Below are 19,601 nucleotides of genomic sequence, written 5' to 3'. Positions count from 1 at the left end.
CAACACTGTCATCCCTGGAGCCACGTTGCTATCTTGGCTTATTAAATTTTAATTTTCTCATATCCCCTAATTGTCCACAAACAAGATTTTTGAATCATTCATGTACATTATTTCACAAAGCTGCATTAAAAACTCAGATAAATCAAATGAACTGCACACTTGGCAAAAAATAATGTATGTGTGTGTGTGTGTGTGTGTGTGTGTGTGTGTGTGTGTGTGTGTGTGTGTGTGTGTGTCCGTGTAGTGTGTGCTTGCCTTTGTCCAACTATGCAGACTTTAATTGATCCTGTCGAGAACAATGGATGCTCCAAAAGTGTGAACCCCACCCATAACGCACACACACACACACACGCACACACACACACACACACACACACACACACACACACACACACACACACACACACACACACACACACACACACACAAACACACACACACACACACACACACACACACACACACACACACACACACACAGTGCTGCTCAGCTAAACTGTGTTGAAATAAATAAATAAACAGCATTTTTAGTGTACAACCCATTAAGAAATAAGAAAATTACCTGAATCAATTTTCTTAAATAACACAATGACCTGGAGAACAGCTGAGTTAAATCCCATTGCTCATTTACATTCAGTCAGATTAAGGGTCAATGGGTTTTGCAGTAAAACACCACACAAATATCAGATTTACGAGGTTCTAACAAAACAGCAAGTCTAATGCAAAAACTAATTAACTGGATATCAGTGAATCATCAGCCCACTGTGCCTGATGGACCAACAGTTTTACCACATTGCCCTGCAGTACCGCACACCAAACTCACAGTGCCCCCTGGTGGTGATATGCTCAAATTACAGCCAGACACTATCATCCATGTAAGTCTTTGATTGAAAGTTTTACTGTTATGTGAATGAGGAGAGGACTATTGCATTAAATTAGTTCTCTTTATAACACTATGTGCATCTTTTAAACAGGACTTGCGCTGAGAATAAGGTGGAGTCAGCAATTCTGGAGAATGCTTGTTGTCAAAATCACTTGTTGTCAAAATCAGTGAATATCTCCTCACGTCCTGCTACCTGTCCGTACTATGTGTGCACTAAATTTGAATCTGGTGTTAATAGACAGCCTAGGCTCTGTAAACAGGTATGTAAACGAATAGTATGCAATCAAAGGGGCCCAGCGTAGCTAGCAACATGCCAGTTTAGCCTAGGCTGTGTATTAAAACACTGGATTCATTTTCATTGCACACATAGTTTGATGCCAGTATGGACAGGTAGCAGATCCCGAGGAGATATTCACTGTTTTTGACAAAAAGTGATTTTGACACCAAGCTTTCTCCAGAGTCACTGACTGCACCTTTAAATCCCATCTGTGCATGCATGCAGACCTATGTATTTTATGAATGAAATGTTTGTTTTTCACTGTATTTGCCTTACAGGAAATATTGCCCCAGAGGGTTAAACGAAAGACTGGAACATTCATTCACAAATATCAGCCCCCCACCCTCCTCCCCCCTCCCCGGACCATCAAATAAACTTTGTCCTTGGCTACATTCCAACATCTGCTGCCTGTTTTGATTCCAAAAGTCACTGAAGGCAAACACAGGAGAACAAACTTCACTTTTAAACCAGCTCGGTCTTTTTAAGGCTCCTGTCTGTATGTCTGCCACCATGGACAAATCCTGCTGGACATTTCTGCTGCTGCTATCCATTCCCGCCGCGTTTGTGTACGGCGAGGGTCTTACACTGGGGCCAATCGAACTGGCCCCCATCCCCTGCAACGACAAAGCAGTGGAGAAGCTGTCTCGTCTGGCCCTCACCTACATCAATGAGGATCGCTCCGAAGGCTACAAGTTTGCCCTCAACCGCATCGCAAACGTTCACCTGCACGCTCAGGTCAGTACAGAGACAAATGCCCAGTAGGAGGTTAAAGCTGCCTGTGGTTATTGTAATACTCTGTCAGTGGGTGACTTGTTCCTATTTAACAAGGGAAGTGGCTTGGAAAGGTTATTTCACCCTTCTTTTGTCACTGAAATATCAAAACATCCCTTTGAAAGAATTGAGAAAAAAAATGAACGTCACAGTCACACGCTAATAGATGTAAGCAGCCGTGGCCAATCTTCTTGTCAGTGGGAGATCCCCTTTTCGAAGAAGACTTGTGGTTTGTTGTTAGTAAATTAATGTGCACTGTCAAACTTCTAAATCAGAAATTGTCCTCTGACTTTGTCGCAATGTGCTGACTGCCATTCTGGGGGAAATGATAATGGAATTAAACTCCACTTCTCAAAGATTTATTGTGGCCCCCCTAGACCCCTAGTTTGAGAAACCACTGTACTACATCAAAGGCATGACAACTAGCAGCAATTACATTAGCCGGCAGACATTAAAGACTAAAAACACCAATAAATATTTGTTGTTTGCACTTGGCTGTGAATGACCGCCATGAGTGCATGTCGCTAAATAATATATATTAAGATTTCAAGAGCAGCAGACTTTTATGTTACGAAATGAGTAGCTGTCCACTCTCACGCCTGGTGAAAAAAGGGGGCCTTTAGGACAGTGACTGGTAATAAAGTTCAGGTCATTTCAGTCCAGGAGCACTGGGACAAACGGTACAGCACACAGGCTTTATGAACGCCATGCTGTCAGCTGCTGAAGGCTATTGTAGCCCGACTGTGGGATAGATCAGGCTTTAACAGGCTCAGCTCAACTTCATGACCTGAAAAACACCGCTGTTACAACCTGCTCAAAGGGGTTGACATTTGCTTTTAGTGGTTCACAGCTCAAATAAGTACTGTCCATATACTGCTATATAGGGAATTACACATAGCACTTCCCTGAATGGGTTCTTAAAGATGTATTTGAACAAATTAAGATGTTTTACAGAAGGAATCTTATAAACTTGTGCCCTCAGACACATGCTAGGATTTTTTTTCAGGAAGTTTACCACAATGCTTTTGTTTCCCTCTCTCATATCATTTGTGTTTGTGCATTGTGCATTTCAGGGCCCAGCAGGCAATGTCTATTACCTGGACCTGGATGTCCTGGAGACCAAATGTCACATAGGCAGCCCGAAACCATGGAAACGCTGTGAAGTCAGGCCATTCATGGAAACAGTAGGGGACACACACACACACACACACACACACACACACACACACACACACATTTACATTTACAAAAGTTCATGTTTGTGCCTTGTGTCCTGTGTATGAGGACTCTCACTAATGCAATCCCTACATTTCAAAATGGGCGGTGACACTTTGGCACCTCTGTCATGCGGTTAGTTTAACCCATCAATGTCCTCAGTGGAATTTCATAATTTCCTTTACAGCATTTAATCTACTAGCTGAGCCCATGGCTGAGCCCAGCACAAATCCATTCAATGTTTTTTTGTTTTGTGTTTTGTCGTTAGTCCCAAGGTATTTGTATTTATTTATTATGATTTCATATTATATTTTTTAAGGTGTGTCACCTGTTTCCAAATCGTTGAAGGGAATTGTATTTCATTGTTATAACTTGGGTTTTTTTCTATTCTATTTTTTTCCAGCAAATCTCTGGGAACTGTAACACCACCATCCTCCACACACCACAGGGCTACTCCTACCTGTACAGCTACGACTGCACGCTCGTCCCAGGTGACATTCACTCACTGTCATATTAGCAGTGTGACTTTGGCAGTTAAAAATGCACTATACTTCTGTGCTATATTTCAAGAATGTCAGATGAGTACAAGGTTTTTTTCTCAATAAGCTGTTTGTGCCTGTTGCTGTTTCACAATTGTAAATATTGAAGCGTTGAAGGAATGTAATTGTATTCCCCTGTTTACTGATTCATTACTGCACAAGAAGAGAATGACAATAAACCTTTGGACCTCGAAAATATCAAGACAAATTCTACAATATAATGTCACAGGGAATTATGGTACCAAACAAATATGGATTGTAACACTTTGTTTTGTGTGTCATATTGAATGGTTTTGCATCTGAAGAAATTAATGTAGCGCCTGGCCAATCTTGGAAACGCTGGTGTTGGTTTGAATTTCACAGCGAGTAATATTTGTAATAACAATCGCTCAGTAAACACGGCTCATCAGAAAGAAAGGAAAAGTTCTCTCAGTACAGCATTTCTCTCTCTGTAGACATTTCAATTTGTCACAAACCTAATACACTTTTGTTTTTTTAATTAGAACTTAATCTTAGTTATGTCATTTGCAACACCTGTGCATTTCCCATTAATGTCGGCTATGAAAAAATTAAATGACTGATTAGTCTTTCACCCTAATGTCGAATTGAGATCTAGCATTAATATCTCACATAACTAAGGCCCTGAACAGCTGCACAGATGTTATCTTGGCTTCTGACCTCCGCTCAAACTCAGAAATGTTGTGTTTTTAAGCAACTATAAAATAGTATTCTCTTGCATACGATGATTTCGATTAGGCAGGATCACCTGTGTGTGTACTATTAGTGCATTGGGGCTTTATCAAATCATCAAATGTTCAAAAAAAAAAAAATACATTTTACCTCTAATTGAACTTTTACATAACAATGCTAATTACTGCTTTTATGAATGCCCAAGAGTTTCTTCTAAACACATTCTGCATACAATATTCTGTCAGCATAAATGTTTCCCTAACCATTTCTATTATACCTGGTCCGTGTGTAGATCCTCCAGAGAAGCTCCAGCAGACGTGCCCCACCTGCCCCCTCCTGCTGCCTGTTGAAAGCCCTCAGGCTGTGGATGCTGCTGAAGTCACTCTGGCCTCGTACAAGAGACAGTCCACACTGGGAGCAGGGCTAGGTGTGAAGAAGATCACTAGAGCTGCAGCACAGGTAAGACCGTTAGTCACTTTGAATGGATAAACAATGCTACAATATGCTGTTTTGATTACACCATTTTGTATAACATGGTGTGTTTACTGGGAAGATTTTAGACAGCACATTTCACTGTGCAACTTTAAGCTTTTGTGTGCATGTTGTTGAGAGAATTGTTATGGTGGAACAATAGCCATACTATTATAATAGTCTGGCAAGGTTGAAAAATTATTTCTGAAGGTACATTACACCTCATTGTCTGACCCAGGCTTTTGTTTGTGGCGCAAATGAGAAATTGAATAGTTTGCTCAGGGGAAAACATCTCCTATAGCTCTTCTGTACATTGCTTTTTTGGAATCCATCTTATAGGTAACACTTTGTGTGCTTTAAAACCGAGCCACTACATTCCTACAACAATATTAATCTGCCTGTATGTTTGTGTTCATTTGTACTATTTGCCGCTTTCTTACCATACTTTTTTTATATACTCCAGGTTCGACCAGTGCAAGCCAGCTTTGTGGAGTACACAGTCCAAGAGTGTCCAGAGGGAGTGACAGAAACAGGCACCTGCCACAGAGTGACAGTCGACTCTGACACTGAGGTAAGCTACTCAACACAGACATTTCGACACAATGGTTGACAAGTCAATTTGCTGATGAAACACTTGAAGACTCGAAGATGAAATAAGTGTTGCATATTATTAAGATTTTGATTTTGATACATCGGAATGTTTCGAAAAATGTATTCAATCAACAAAATTGTCTGAGGGTGCTCCTTTAAAAAATATATATATTTCTACTCTGACACTTTGACACTGTTATGACGCAAATTAGTGTTGTTCAAAAAACTCTAAAATCTATCAGCCAGCATCTTGTTTACTACCCTTGAATCAGTAGCTGAAAGCGTTACACAAAACAATAATAATGACACCACTAAAAGGCTGCAGTAATTGACTCTTTTATTAAAGAAGCTTGACAGTTCCTCTCATCCTTTCTTAAACTCCTTAATTATTTTTTTTATTTTGAATATGTTATTTAACCCTCCTTGCTATCTGAAAAATAAATGAACAAAATGTCTCCTCCTCTCCCTCTCCCAGACCGCAGGTTTCTGTGCAGGATCCGTGCACGGCGACTTGTACATCGACCCTGATGTACAGGTGTCCTGTGAGATGTACAAAGTAAAGGTACAGTAGCCATTTAAGACATACCATTAGAATCAAAATCAGAAACAGTTTTTTTTTGCCATGTAGGTTTTCACATACAAGGAATTTGCTCTGGAGTTATGATGCAAGACAGTCATAACCATCAGAAATAGTTATTTATCAAAACATACGTCTTAGTGAAATTTAAGAGGCAATTGAGATTTCTTAAAATAGCCTAAAAAGTAAGAATAACTAATTATATTCAATACAATAAAATAAATTAAGTATCCCACTTGATCTTTTTGCTGTCAACATGTTTCCACAGTTCACAATCGTTCTTGACATACAATAATAATAAACTAGATTTATGGGGATATTTCGACCTACTTTCACTTAGAGACAACAACATAAAACGATTTATAATCTGTCATAACCCGTGATCCATGGTACACGATACAGGAAAGCAAAGCAAAATATGAACAAGTACACAACAGAACATCCAGATTTCTTTTTAAATAAATCAGTAAGTGCTCAAAGTGCAGACACATCAGCAGAGTATTACACGAGGTGCCAATCAGTTGACAGCATGGGGCCGCAGTAATGATCCAGCGCCTGACTGAGATTTGATGAATGTTTTATCCTCTCTTTTATTTCAGATTTTAAAACTTTAAAACAGAACATTTAACTTTCTGAATGAATGCCACTGGCTGTGTAATTATCTCATCTTGCTGTCATATCTTGCCTGTGGTGTTTGTGTTTAAACGTATGTGTGCGATTTCAAATTGTACGGTTGTGTGCTAGAATTATATGTTGTCTTCTCGCTCCTCTTTAGAGCCGTGGTGTGTAATGCAATATTGCACGAGTTAGGAGTTAGTTTGTTAAAGTACCATCCTGCGTTCCAATCCCCATACTTCCATACTATGTAGTATGCCAGACAAATATTATGGATGTCCTAATACATGCATGTCGAATGCAGTATGCCTAAACACCTGGATGTCTCAAATAGGCCTAAATCCAATTGTATTTTGTAGTATGCAAACCAGCATGCTTAAATGTGCACTATGTTACTTTGGGTATGTCAGAGAAGTGAACATTTTCTAATATATATTCTCATAACTAATCAAACAAACTATCCTCACAGGAAAATGTGATCCGTGGAACACTGTCTTAAGTTAGAAAGCTACCTTTTAAGTTACTGTTGTTGTGTATAGCAGCAGGGCCCACAATTTTGTCTATACACATATTCTAGTCTTACATGGGTTCCAGGGTGCCATAAAATAATTGTGTTTTGATTTATGATGATAGAATTATTCAAAACTTTGAATTACATGTAGAGAAAATATTGTTTTGTAAACTAACTGCAGGCTCAAAAGAAATACCCCTTCCCTGAAACTGCATAGTGCATTTTTAAGTAGCCTACAGTATGTTGTAGTAAAAACTATGTGATAGGTAACGCAGGGTGAATTTAGTCTGATCTTGTGTCTTCTTCTGCAGAATGTGGACTTCCTCAGACCTGTGAGCCCTCAAGGTCACGACCGCCCCGTGGAACCGGAAGTACCGACGTTCCCGCCTTTTATAGACGACACAATAGACACAATATACGATCCGCAGCCTGTTCCGTCTGACCCCACACTACCTCCCATATTTGAACCCGCCCCATATGACCCAACACTGCCCCCTGTTGTCAAACCAGAACCATTTTACCCAAGGCCCGTCAACCCAGTTCCTTATGACCCCTCCGTTGTACATAACCCCTTCAGCTCATCGTCCAGTGAGTCTGCCGAAGATCTAGTAACCCAGCCACAGCAGCGACCGCCGGGCACCGCTCATTCTGATTCTTCCTCTGAGGAGATTGGAGGCCCCGTGGCACTGCGACCGCCAGTTAACTTCCGCTACCAGAGGCGAGAGCGCAGGAGACGGCAGGCCCTGGTGGAAAGCGCGCCCACTCACGAGCCCATATTCCTGGCTGATTTCCCCAGCGGGCCGTCTCCCTTCCGCTCCTGTCCTGGGCCTTCTCGATTCACCACGGTTTAACCTTTTATATACTATCTATGGGTTTAACCTGTGCTGCGGAAGAGTTCATTTGTTCATGTTATGATTTAAGGGTTGGGCCCATAAACCGCTCGGCTCCCATGCTCACCGGAGGCTAGCCATAATTTGTGCTATATAGTGAAATAAATTATATATTTCTTAACTGGCCCTGAAATTACCTCTCTACTGCTATAATGCTGCTCCCAAAGCAGTGAAGGCTTTAACCATATTGGAAATGGCTTGAAATATTTGAACGATTTTAATAAATCTTGATTTGAATCCGCTGTCAACTATTTGAAGAACTTACATCCTATGCTAACAGTCTAAAAATTCACACAGCATCTATTTTAGTGATCCAAAGCAACACTATTTTTATTTCTTAGCTGTATATTTAAGAGGCGAAACGATTAGTGGATAGAAAGAAAAAAAATCTGTAACTATTTTGACTAATAGAAATGCTTATATCTGACATAATGATGATGATTCCATCTTAAGTAACTAGCTTCTTGTCCTTGTAGGCCACCGTAGGCTAGCGTCTGTAAATTCTCCATAAGGGAGGGGTTGGCAAGGCTGCTTTGCAATCTGAAATCTCACCACTAGATGTTGTCAAATACTCTGATATTACACACTGTACGAGCAAACTGAGTAAACGCCTATGGTAAACACAAAGTGAACTGTTTCAAAATAACACAAAACATTGTCTGAGAGTTTTAGAGAAGGCTGTGATGGGGATGCAACACAATTGTGAGGGAGCATACACATGGTAAAGCGAACATAACCCCTTGGCTGGAGGCGGTTATACAAAGAAGTCCAGTGAAGCATAAGAAATAGTCATGGTTTATTAGACTCTTCACCACAGGGCCAGACACTGTGCCAATAGCACTGAGGCGAAAGGCAAGAGCAAACATCTCAGGAAGGCTTTAGAAGCTGGCATGCTACCCAGTGGGCCTTTGCCAACACAGAAACTGGAGCTATTAGACACAGCAGACGGGCACAGAGGAGAGGAGAGGTGGAGATGCAATAAGTCATCCCCATAGTGTCACTCAATCTGATCTTCAATAAACACACCAACGCTTTTTTTTTTCGTTCTTTTTTTCTTCAAACCCAGCTGGCTACAAAGCTGCCCTCTATGAAAACCACTCACCAAACATATAAGAGCAATGTGCAGTCCAAAGCAATGACTAATATACAGGCTCCTATCAGGGGGATGACACACAGCCAATATGGAGCAGAGCCCACAGGTCGAGACACAGCAGTCTGTCTTCATTTAAAGGACAGCGGGGGATTCCTTTCGGGACAGAAGAGTACACATTTCTGACAGAGAGAGGACAGGTGGTCTGAAAGATGAGAGAAAGGGCTCAAATAACCATCCCCAAGCAAGACAGGAGAGGCTGAGACACTGCTGTTCTGATGGCCTGACATCCATGTGTGCATCCCCAATCAAATGCATGTAACCTTATTAGTGATTTACATGTCACATTGAGGAGACCAAGAGAGCTTTAAATGCCTGGGAAAGGTATGCTTAAACAAATATATATATATATATATATATATATATATATATATATATATATATATATATATATTGCTTTACATGGCTGAATCAATAGTGGAAAAAGCACATATAGAGGAAAAGTCAAGAAAAGGTGAGATTTAAAATGTATAGTTGATCTTAGAAACATTAATTGATATATACAATCAACACAAGTTAATTTCAAGTAGGCTAGTTAGTAGCTGTAAATAAGCTTTTGATTGTATCACAATAAAGCTGACCAAATATCAAGAACTCCATCTCAACATAGCCTAGATCCCTCGTCAAACATGTTAGAACTCTATTCTGTTGGTTGCTTTTGGAGATGAGACTATTTGCCAAAAGTTAATATTTACATAGGACATAAGGCTTTTATTTTGAAATCTTAGAATTTTTGAAGAACGTCTTGCTGCTTTCAAGCACTGCTAGCCTAGTTTTTGTTTGACACAAAAGTGCAGCGGCAGTTTAATAAAGGCGCTGTTCATATAACAATACAGTAGCATACCATCTCGTGCGCTAGGGGGCGTGAGAGACCTTCAATGTAACAACTACGTCAGGCAGTGTGATCACGTGATGTGTTTGTGGACATTACTCCAAAAGGACGAGGGGGAATTCAACTTTCCTACGCCCACTAAACGTTACATTTAAATGCCATTTTATGCGATTAGGCAAAAAAAAAAAAAATCACATTTACAAACACTATTGTTATAAAAACAAATAAATGCAATTGCATTACAGTGTCATGTTACAACCTCTATGGTTACAACTTATTCCTCGTTCAACCCCAATGGTCCAGTTAGGCTACAGACATTGGGATCACTGTTAGCCTACGAGAACATCGAGGACCATATTTCTGCATAAGGTAATATTTGCCATCCAGTTCACATCTTTAAGTATGTGTGTGCATTGATCCAAGTAATATATGACCTAGTATAGTTTGATTTGGTTGAAATGGTCTTGAACATTTTTACCTTTTTTTTTTTTTTTTTTTTTACTCTTTAGGAGGTTAGTGTTTTTGGACAATTCCCCCAACATGTGAGAAGTCTCCTCACATTGCACAAACTCTCCAGGAGAGAGGATTTAGCTTATTATCTTAGTTGGATATTATTTATAATTTTTTTTAAATAAATCCAACTATCTGCTTCCAACCTAAATCCATCCATTGTCTGGTTTATTAAGCATCTCTATGCCAAGACCTCGAATTCCCATTCATATAACGTACGCTATTGTCTGTGGAACCAATAATAATCCTTCTGTATGGTATTATTTTACCTGGGTGTAGGCTACTTGATTTTCATCTATTATTGGTAGCTTGTGTGTGTGTGTGTGTGTGTGTGTGTGTGTGTGTGTGTGTGCGTGCGTGTGTGTGTGTGTGTGTGCGTGTGTGTGTGTGTGTGTGTGTGTTAATATATGCTACACACGGTGCCAAGTGGCTCCAGATATCAACATTTCCAACGGCACGTGAAGGCAGCAACCGAGGAATCCTAATTGGAGGCAGATTTTCAGCGCGAGGAGTGGCTTCTTCAACTTTTGCTTGGTGAGAGAGACCACGGACTCATCTTCCTCCCAGATGGAAGAGAGAAGAGCTGCTAAGTTTGTCAACAACTGAGTGAAAAGTTTAGTTCAGCATTTTTTTGACGGTGCAAGTTTTTTTCTCTCTCTTTCTCTCAAGCTGAAGCCATGTTTTTGGCGCTTTCACGGACTTAAATTTGAGGTAGGTGACATATGCTCCTGGAAAGTTTTTTTGGTGTCATTCCTTGTTGTCGCGCTCCTGCTGCTTTTGACGTTAACGCTAGCTGGCTAATTATTATTTTTTTCTCACCGAAAAGGCTTTCTTAAAGTTAACACACGGTATTTAACTCTTGTTTTCTATATTAACTAGCCTATCTGATTAAAAATGTCGCACCGCTTCATCATCATCCGCTCAGTCACTCAGACAGACAGCTGAACATGTGATGGCTTGTTGTTCCTTAACTGACTAATACAGGGCTTTTCTGGTACATTTCCTTAACACTCACTATCACAAGGCTTGTGTGTCATCGTGAGACCATACTCAAAAAATCATTTAGGCTACACGACTTGAAAGAAAAAGGAAAACTTTTAGGCTAGCTTCCCCTTTTTTTCGTATTAAAAGAAAAGCAACATAAGGGGATCTGTCTCTTTTGGGACACGAAAAAGTATTAAATCTGCTAATTTAAATGAATTATTAAAACAATAATTAGGTCTATGTGCATTTTTAATTGTAGCCTAATGCTCCCTGTACCCCTTGATGACAGTAACTACTAACTAGTTAAGAAAGGTAGTGATTAGAGAGTAGCCTAGCTAGCCCAAAGGGATGGTGTTGCAGCTGAGTTTGAACCATTTCAAATTGCTTGTGACCTCTTACCCCGCAGTACGCCTACGCAGGGGTAGGGTTGAGCCTGTAATGATGGGTTTTTCACGAGCAGTCTTCAAAAGAAAACATGGTTATCTCTTGAGAGAGCATCACTTAATTGGTTCAGGGTTGGTTCATATTGAAACGATAATGGTTAAGGATGCCACATTTGGCCTCTTTCATCATGAGCATGTGTAATTAAATAACTGTTAATCAGGGCAAATGGATAACGCATCCCATCCCGTCATCAACATCACATTTATAGTGTTTTTCCTTTTTTGTTCTCAACATAAGTAGGCCTATTCATTCTTAAGTAGCGCTATGCCAATTCTTTGTTTTGGGTGCAAACAAACTTGTATTTTCATACACTATGCATTGATCATGTTTCTGTCACTGCTATGTTAATGAAAGGGTTGTATTTAGTACAGAAGTGCTAAAAAAATGATACTTGAGCAATATATCGTGATATGTGAAATAAATTGAAGTCATGAAATCCTTGCCAATATTCCACCCTAGTGTTAAGGCCTATGGAAATTATGAATGACGACTAATTGCTGTCACTTTATTTAAAAAAAAATGCCCACACAGATATCATACCAGTAAATCAGTGGTCTACTGTTGCAGTTTTTTAAAGTAAACATGGATGCATTTTCCAAACATTTGGAGTTATTATATACGTTAAAAGTGAAAGGGCTCTCTGTCATGTTTGTTTTTACATGGCCATACATCTCAAGTGGTTCCTGTTGATCTTGTGGTCAGACGGAGCGAAAATGAGCAAACTCAACTTCAAATGTAAATGTTTGCTCAAGTATCTCTTATAAGACTGTTAAAGAAATATGTCAATATATTTATTTTCCAATTGCTTTTCACTCTCTGGAAGTTTACAGAGGATGATATTAACGCAAACATCAAGCACTCAGCTGTATTTATTTGGTTGAGAACACGCCAAGTTGTAGTATAATAGATTAATTGAAGCAGAACGGGAGGCAAACAAGTCCAGTACGGCTCAATCCAGTGTGGTATGTGCACAGGAGATGGGGAACAAAAAGCTCACAGCAGACACTGAAATGGGAGGTGTGCTTGTGTTTTGACATGGTTGGGGGAATTTGGCATCAATAGTATAGGAGGAAATAATCCTGCATTGGTCCAGAGGCACCGGCTGCTGAGGCCTGTGTGTGTGTGTGGGGGGGGGGGGGGGGTTCTTGGCACAGGTGAGGTGAACATCATCTGATTGCTGCAGTTAAGCATCATGGGTACAAGCTACTGTCTTTGGTTATTTGAGTTGATAGTTCCAGTTTTAAAGCCACCTATCAAGTTAACATTCTACTTAGTGGCCACAAATTGTTGTGTTTTTTTCTTCATAAGTATTGTCAAAAAGACTAAGGGGAACTTGAAATGTTATCAAACAGTCCAATTTTTCCCGTTTTTATTAATGCCTTTGCTCAGGTCAGAATTCCCGCCCAGTCAAACAAAACGATCTGTGGCAGGCAGACCGGAAAAGCCTTTGTTTCCCGAACTGTACTAAATCAAAGTTTACCTTGCTTCTCCATTGTCACATTACTCTGACATAGTCACATATAAATACATAACCCTATCGCAATGCATTATGCGCTCTCTCTCTTTTACCCACTTCCACTTTTGTCCAAAGAGGGCGCCAGAATCAACAAAAACTGAAAGTTCCACTCACTTTAAAGCTGCCACTATAGCACTGGAACTTGGAACCATAGTTGTAAACTGACTAGGCTGAAAGATTCTACAAAATGAATAGCAACATCAGCATCAATGACCATATTTAAACTGTAGTGCATGGAAAATTCAAGTGATTTTCCTATGTACAGCCTCTCAAACTGACCTGATTTGCTGTGCTTTTTGTTTAATACATGAATGAAATGAGGTGTTTTACTGGTGCGAACACATGGCAGTGAATGTTTACGCCTGCTCTCCGGATCCAGTTTCAAGATAAGAGGTTGGGTCGCAGATAGAATGACGGCTGACTTGTTTGGGTTGTCCGATGGAAGTCATGCATGATGGCACTATTCAGCCTTCTCCAGAGGACTTTCACACAGTGTGGTAGTGTGTAGATGCCTCGTCAATAACGTCTTGCTAGTCATTTTCCCTTCAGCTTGGCAGTTGGCAGGTATCCATCATGTGGCTCACTCTCTGACTGTCATGTATGGCAGCGTTTTCCTGCTCTGTGTACGGGACTGGGAGCATTTTGTCCATGCCCGTCAGAGGTAGGCTGTTGATTAAGTGCACGCTGTGTTTGTGTGTGTGTGGTAAAATGATAATTTTTTTTCTAGTTGCTTAGTATGTGGAGAATATGTGAACATATTGTCATAAAGCAGATGGCCTGAATGCTCTAAAATGTGCGTCATAGGAATTTGATGCATCCATTCAACAACGAACAATTAACAAAAATGAAACGGTAACTATTTTGAACATAGGTGAATAGTCTTATAACATTTTAAGCAACATTGTTTGGTTGCAGGCTAATTCATTGTGAACTTTTGCTGGGTTTTCTTGGGTCTCCTGTGAACGTTAATTGAAACCTTGGATTTTAGACTGCAAGTTGTAAAAAATAATCAATTTAAATATGTCTTACAATTTGACTTCAGGAAATTGTCATTCCTATTTGTGTTGTGAAAATTATGAGTAGTCAGTCACTGAAAAAAAAAGTAAGTTCCAGCCATAATATGGATATATTTGGTTTACTCTCAAGGGAACATCAGACCTATTCAATGAAATATTCAAGTTGTGTTTAATTTTAATTTAGTAAAACTTGCCTGTAATCAATTATATCAGGGACATTTCACAGATGTGTGTTCACATAAATGTGGGGATAGTAGCAAGTTCTATGTTTTGACTGCGTCAGTAACATGACACCTTATTGGCTGACTGATGAAGGATGCGGAGCAGGCTACAGGAGGTCCTCGCAAACCGCATTGTAAATATTTCATTGGACCAACTGAAACAATCGTGAGAATATATACACCTGACTGCAGGCTTTGTTGTCATTGCTGGGTAGAGTATATTGCATCACTTCATTGTAATTTTAGGTATTGCGATGCATACAAGCCTCGGCAAGTCAGTGAGCCACGGGCACATTTTCCTCCGACTAAATTCAGTTACAGGTAACACACTAGCCTGCAGCTTACTCACACCATCTGATAACCAGATAGTTGCTGGTCTAGTCCCAACCACATACGGCAAAAAATAAATCTTGATTTGGAGATAGCAAATGTTAGCTGTGTTTTTAAAGTGTTGGTGCCCACCCACAAGCAACCACAACATAGTGCACTATTGCAGCAATATTGAAATATTTCTTTAGATTACTTGTCATCATTGAGTTGGCAGCTTCAGTATCAATGTCATTGCTTGTTCAAGTCTTGTTGTGCTCAAGCCAATGGCCAGGCAACATCTTCTCCGCTTTTCAAGATCGCATTCTATTTCTTTTGACTAAACTACATATCTATTTTGACCAGTTACTATAAAACCCTTATAAGGGAGGGATTGTGATGTGGTGTGGATTTCTTTATGGCTTTCATTTTCTAAAACATTATTATGCAGTCTCTCGTTGGACTTGCACCCAGAAATAATTTAAAACTTTGGGATTCAAACGATCAATAATTCATCTCATTAAAATGAATATTATTATGCATAATATAAATTTATGTTTTAGGTGTCAATAGAAAAATCCCTACGTATCCAGGAAGCATGCCATGCCTGAATTATTGTTTTAAGAGGATGTTAAGCAAATAGCCTTAAGGTTGAGCAGAGCCACTTAAAAGTACCTATAATTACCTCTCAGGTCTGGGCTAATTGGAAGTGACACACACCATCAGGTGGCTTTAGATATGCAGGGCTACAGGGGCTAAGTAGTGGAGAAATGCAACACTTGGCTGGGCATCACAACGTATAGCTGACGTCCCCCCCGACCCCCCTCTATAGGTTCATTTCTGCTTGGTAACAACCTGGTGTTAATCTGTATCAGCCCGGCCTTAAACAAAAGGTCTTTGTCCACTGACCCTGAAGCTGGACCAGAGCACTGAGCGGATTAAAGCCTTTTGTCAGTATCTCGCTCCCAGAGACGGCAGCAGCACATCCACAGGAGCCGTGTCGTCTTTTATGTTTTGTATGAAACGGGGACCGTTCTGCCGCGGCGTGCGTTATGTGTATGCACGTGAAGGAAGACTTGAAGGTAGAGGAGAGTGTTACGGTGCTGAAAGAGCTGTGTCTGCTCCAGAGACTGATCCAGAAGCCTAAAATGTCCGTCGTGTCAGACTGTCTTGAGTGCATCAGAATGAGGAAGAGTAACAGGTATGTGAGCACGGGCCATTCCCATGCCATTCACAATGACACGAGGTGACAAATTTGTTGCACTAGAAAAATGCGTCTTTGTCTAGACCTGGAAATAATTTATTTCTGTTTTTAACTTGAAATATTTCTCATGTATGATTTTTAGATTGATGCAAATCCATTGAAAACCTTTTGGCAAGGAATATGCAGTAGTAAAGCACCAAAGACAAACATGTCCAAATTGCATAAAGCTACATAAACAATTTTAAAGTGTCTGCATCAATTTTATTTTGAAAGGGAGGACGTCCACGTGAGATTAAGTAGGCCACTTTTGTCCTTGCCAAATAGGTCTGTGTAAGTAGTACCCAAGAAGGATGACAAGGAAGCTTAAGCCGCTAGTTGGGTCTGCAAAAATATCAACAACAACTTTTGTTTTTATATTATTTGAAGTCACATTTGGACATTACTTAATCCTAAAGACAGGGAGAAGAAAGGATAAAGATAACATAACATTAAGTGACTGCTGCAGCAAATGAATCATAGTAAGTCTTAAGTTGCTGGGAGTGGCAGAGTTTAACCCTAACCATCAATTTTCTAAAGAAATGGGAGCGAGTTTTTAAGCTCGTAAGAGATTATTACGCTACCATGTGAGAGCTGCATGCCAGACTTGGACTTGTTTTTAATGGGTGATCTAAAAACATGCCTGAAGTCTTAAACCTGTAATTATTCAAATAATCCTGAATGCTGCTAGCATTTGTTTTTTTCATGTGATCCCCACTGAAAAGCCAAGTCAGGATTTTTAATTTGTGTGTTTTTGAGCAAGGGGAATATTCAGTCTGAAAACATAACCTTTTTTCTGAGTTAATTAAGGTTTTTTTTTGGTCCAGATTCCGGATCAGCCAACTGGAATTAGATATACAGAAAGCTTTTGTATTTATCTTGAAACAGAGAAAGTAAATGGTGGATGTCCTTTAGTTTGCATTCAGTCCTGTTGATGAAACCCCTGTGTACCCACGCATGACTGGATTTGTTTTAACAATCTTCTCATGATGTTACGCAAAGGACTCACTTCTCCTCTTTCTTTTATATTTCTATTATTACTGGCAGTTCCAAGTAGATGGAAAGGGGGATGACCTGATTTTGTAGGAAGGGTGTGGAGGTTATAAATGGCACTTCTTCTTCCTACAGACATGTCTTGAGTTAAACTTGTGTTTTTGGGGTTAATGTAAAAGGCACACATTTTCATTCCAGGGTAATTTTGGTAGTTTTTAAGGCTCACGACGACAGACAGGAAATGTCTCCGTACTATTTTTGGATTTTTTTTATAGTTCTTGTTGCAGGGCTTCACATGGCCTGGGCTCCTCTGCTGTCTCTGTATATGTTGTTGTAAGTGGACGCTACCACAGAGGCTTGAGCTTGTGTAATCAATTGTTAAAGTGATATAACGGTCTAAAGATGATTGGCAGGCTTAATGCCACAAACGGAAACCCTGTGTTATACATGCTGGTACATTCACAACACTTCATTTTGATTACCAATGTCTGGGTCATTTTGGGAATAGGTATATGGTTGTTTAAATATTTTGACAATTAGAAATCACTTAATTTTATTCGATCGACAGAATGTATGTTGACAGGTTTTGATCACAGTCTTATCTTTTAGGTAACTTATAAAGCAAAAATGGCAAAACATTCACAATTGTCAGCCTGTTAAATGTACTGCCTTTCGTCTTTTTACATTATTTTAAATGAAGTATTTTAAAGAATCCTTAGGCTGTTGTAAGGACAACAATTTTTAATCTCCAAACGACAATTAGTTGATTACTTATGTGAGATTTATCAATTTAATCATTTTTCTGGTAAAAATAGTGAACAAATGCCAAACATTCTGCTGCTCAAGCTTCTCAAGTCTTTTATATTTATGATGAACTGTCCATCTTTGGCTTTACGACTGTTTGTCAGACCAAACAATATATTTTACATGACTCTATAGCGCTCCTTCACCTCTCTCACGTTGCTTCCTCTTCCCTTTATTAGGATGGAGTCATCTTGTCTGGACCTTGCCCTGGAGGGAGAGAGGCTGTGTAAGGCTGGAGACTACCGAGCCGGTGTGTCTTTCTTTGAGTCTGCCATCCAGGTTGGAACAGAAGACCTCCAGATACTTAGCGCCATCTACAGCCAGCTGGGAAACGCCTACTTTCACTTACAAGAGTACAACAAAGCCCTGGAGTACCATCGACACGACCTCACACTTACCAGGTAAACACTCACACAACCGTTCTATACCATATCCTCCTTTAAACCCCTTTTCATAGGGATCAAACCATTCCTCCTAGTGGGATTCATGACCTTAGTTAGCTACTGCGCACATTACTTTTATGCTGGTCAATTATTAAATATGCTATGATGAGTAACTTCCGCGCCCCCATGAGTAATTCTGAGTAATTATTACAACACATGTACATGTCATGAGGTAAGCCTTTGGCAATTGTGCATGGATGTTATTCCTTCATGCTGTACGTCAAGGTTTTTTTCTAAGCAGTAGAATCAACAACTGACACATTTCGTGGGCGCTACTTGAGCTCCTGCGCCAGTGTCGGGGGGCGGCAACAGTTTGTAAACGCTGCCGCCATACTATGGAATACAGAGAGTGTTGTGGAGCTGATAGGCTTAATCAACTTTGTGTGAACTCATTGGGCCATTGCTTGAATGTAACCGACATTCATTCATATGAAAAAGTTATGCGCTTAAACTTTAAAGATTAAACTCTGAACAATTAGTTTTGAACAAACTTTTTTAATAACCGTTTTCCCCCACGATGATTAAATTGCTAGACTACCCTCCAGCCCTATTGTTGCCTGCAGCTGTAATTTACTATATTGCCTTTTTGTGTTTTCGTACTAGTACACTTCAGTAATCCACTAATACTCCAGTCCAATTACATTCAAATGGCTGTGTTTTTCTCTTTTATTAATTCCCAGAACAATTGGCGATGAGCTCGGTGAGGCCAAAGCCAGTGGTAACCTTGGGAACACGTTAAAACTTTTGGGACGGTACGATGAAGCGGTGGTTTGTTGCCAGAGACATTTGGACATCACCAAAGCCATTTATGATAAGGTGGGTCACAGCTTAGATACAAAAACACTTTTTTACCTACTGCAATTGCACTTTATAATGACTCCCCTTTCAGTAAGGACAGAGGACATTTGAACTTTTAAACTTTAGCCTGCGCTGCATATTTTGCATTTTTTGCACATGTATAATTGCACACTTGATTGCTCTTTCTTTTAGCATAATTTTTGTTTTTTATCATATCATATGCACTGGCAGAGCTAGTATTTGTGTACTGCTATATACAAGTAACAGCTACTTATGCACAGAGACTATCCATACCACTTTCTCATCTTGGCTAT

At 39.9% G+C, this 19,601-nt stretch overlaps 2 protein-coding genes across 2 annotated transcripts in view; both read left to right on the top strand.

Annotated features, from left to right (window-relative positions):
• Positions 1–1,670: 1,670 nt before the first annotated feature.
• On the top strand, positions 1,671–7,991 carry LOC307253965 (fetuin-B; the record flags this gene model as incomplete). The annotated part of the gene is made up of 7 exons (XM_080032188.1): positions 1,671–1,895; positions 3,005–3,115; positions 3,550–3,637; positions 4,668–4,834; positions 5,310–5,417; positions 5,913–5,999; positions 7,452–7,991. 7 exons carry the CDS (start codon positions 1,671–1,673, stop codon positions 7,989–7,991), a joined length of 1,326 nt encoding a protein of 441 aa, XP_079888314.1.
• A 3,071-nt stretch (positions 7,992–11,062) lies between these two features.
• The window catches only part of LOC307254655 (G-protein-signaling modulator 2-like), a 22,429-nt gene continuing 13,890 nt past the window's right edge, over positions 11,063–19,601 (top strand). Inside the window, exons 1-3 of the mRNA XM_080033120.1 lie at positions 11,063–11,233; positions 18,226–18,447; positions 19,170–19,305. Coding sequence (XP_079889246.1) covers positions 18,227–18,447; positions 19,170–19,305 — 357 coding nt within the window. The 5' untranslated portion in view covers positions 11,063–11,233; position 18,226. The remainder of the gene's footprint in view (positions 11,234–18,225; positions 18,448–19,169; positions 19,306–19,601) is intronic.

Source organism: Ammodytes marinus (assembly GCF_949987685.1).
Source record: "Ammodytes marinus genome assembly, chromosome: 8".
Taxonomy (NCBI): domain Eukaryota; kingdom Metazoa; phylum Chordata; class Actinopteri; order Uranoscopiformes; family Ammodytidae; genus Ammodytes; species Ammodytes marinus.
This window is presented reverse-complemented; position numbering and strand designations above follow the sequence as displayed.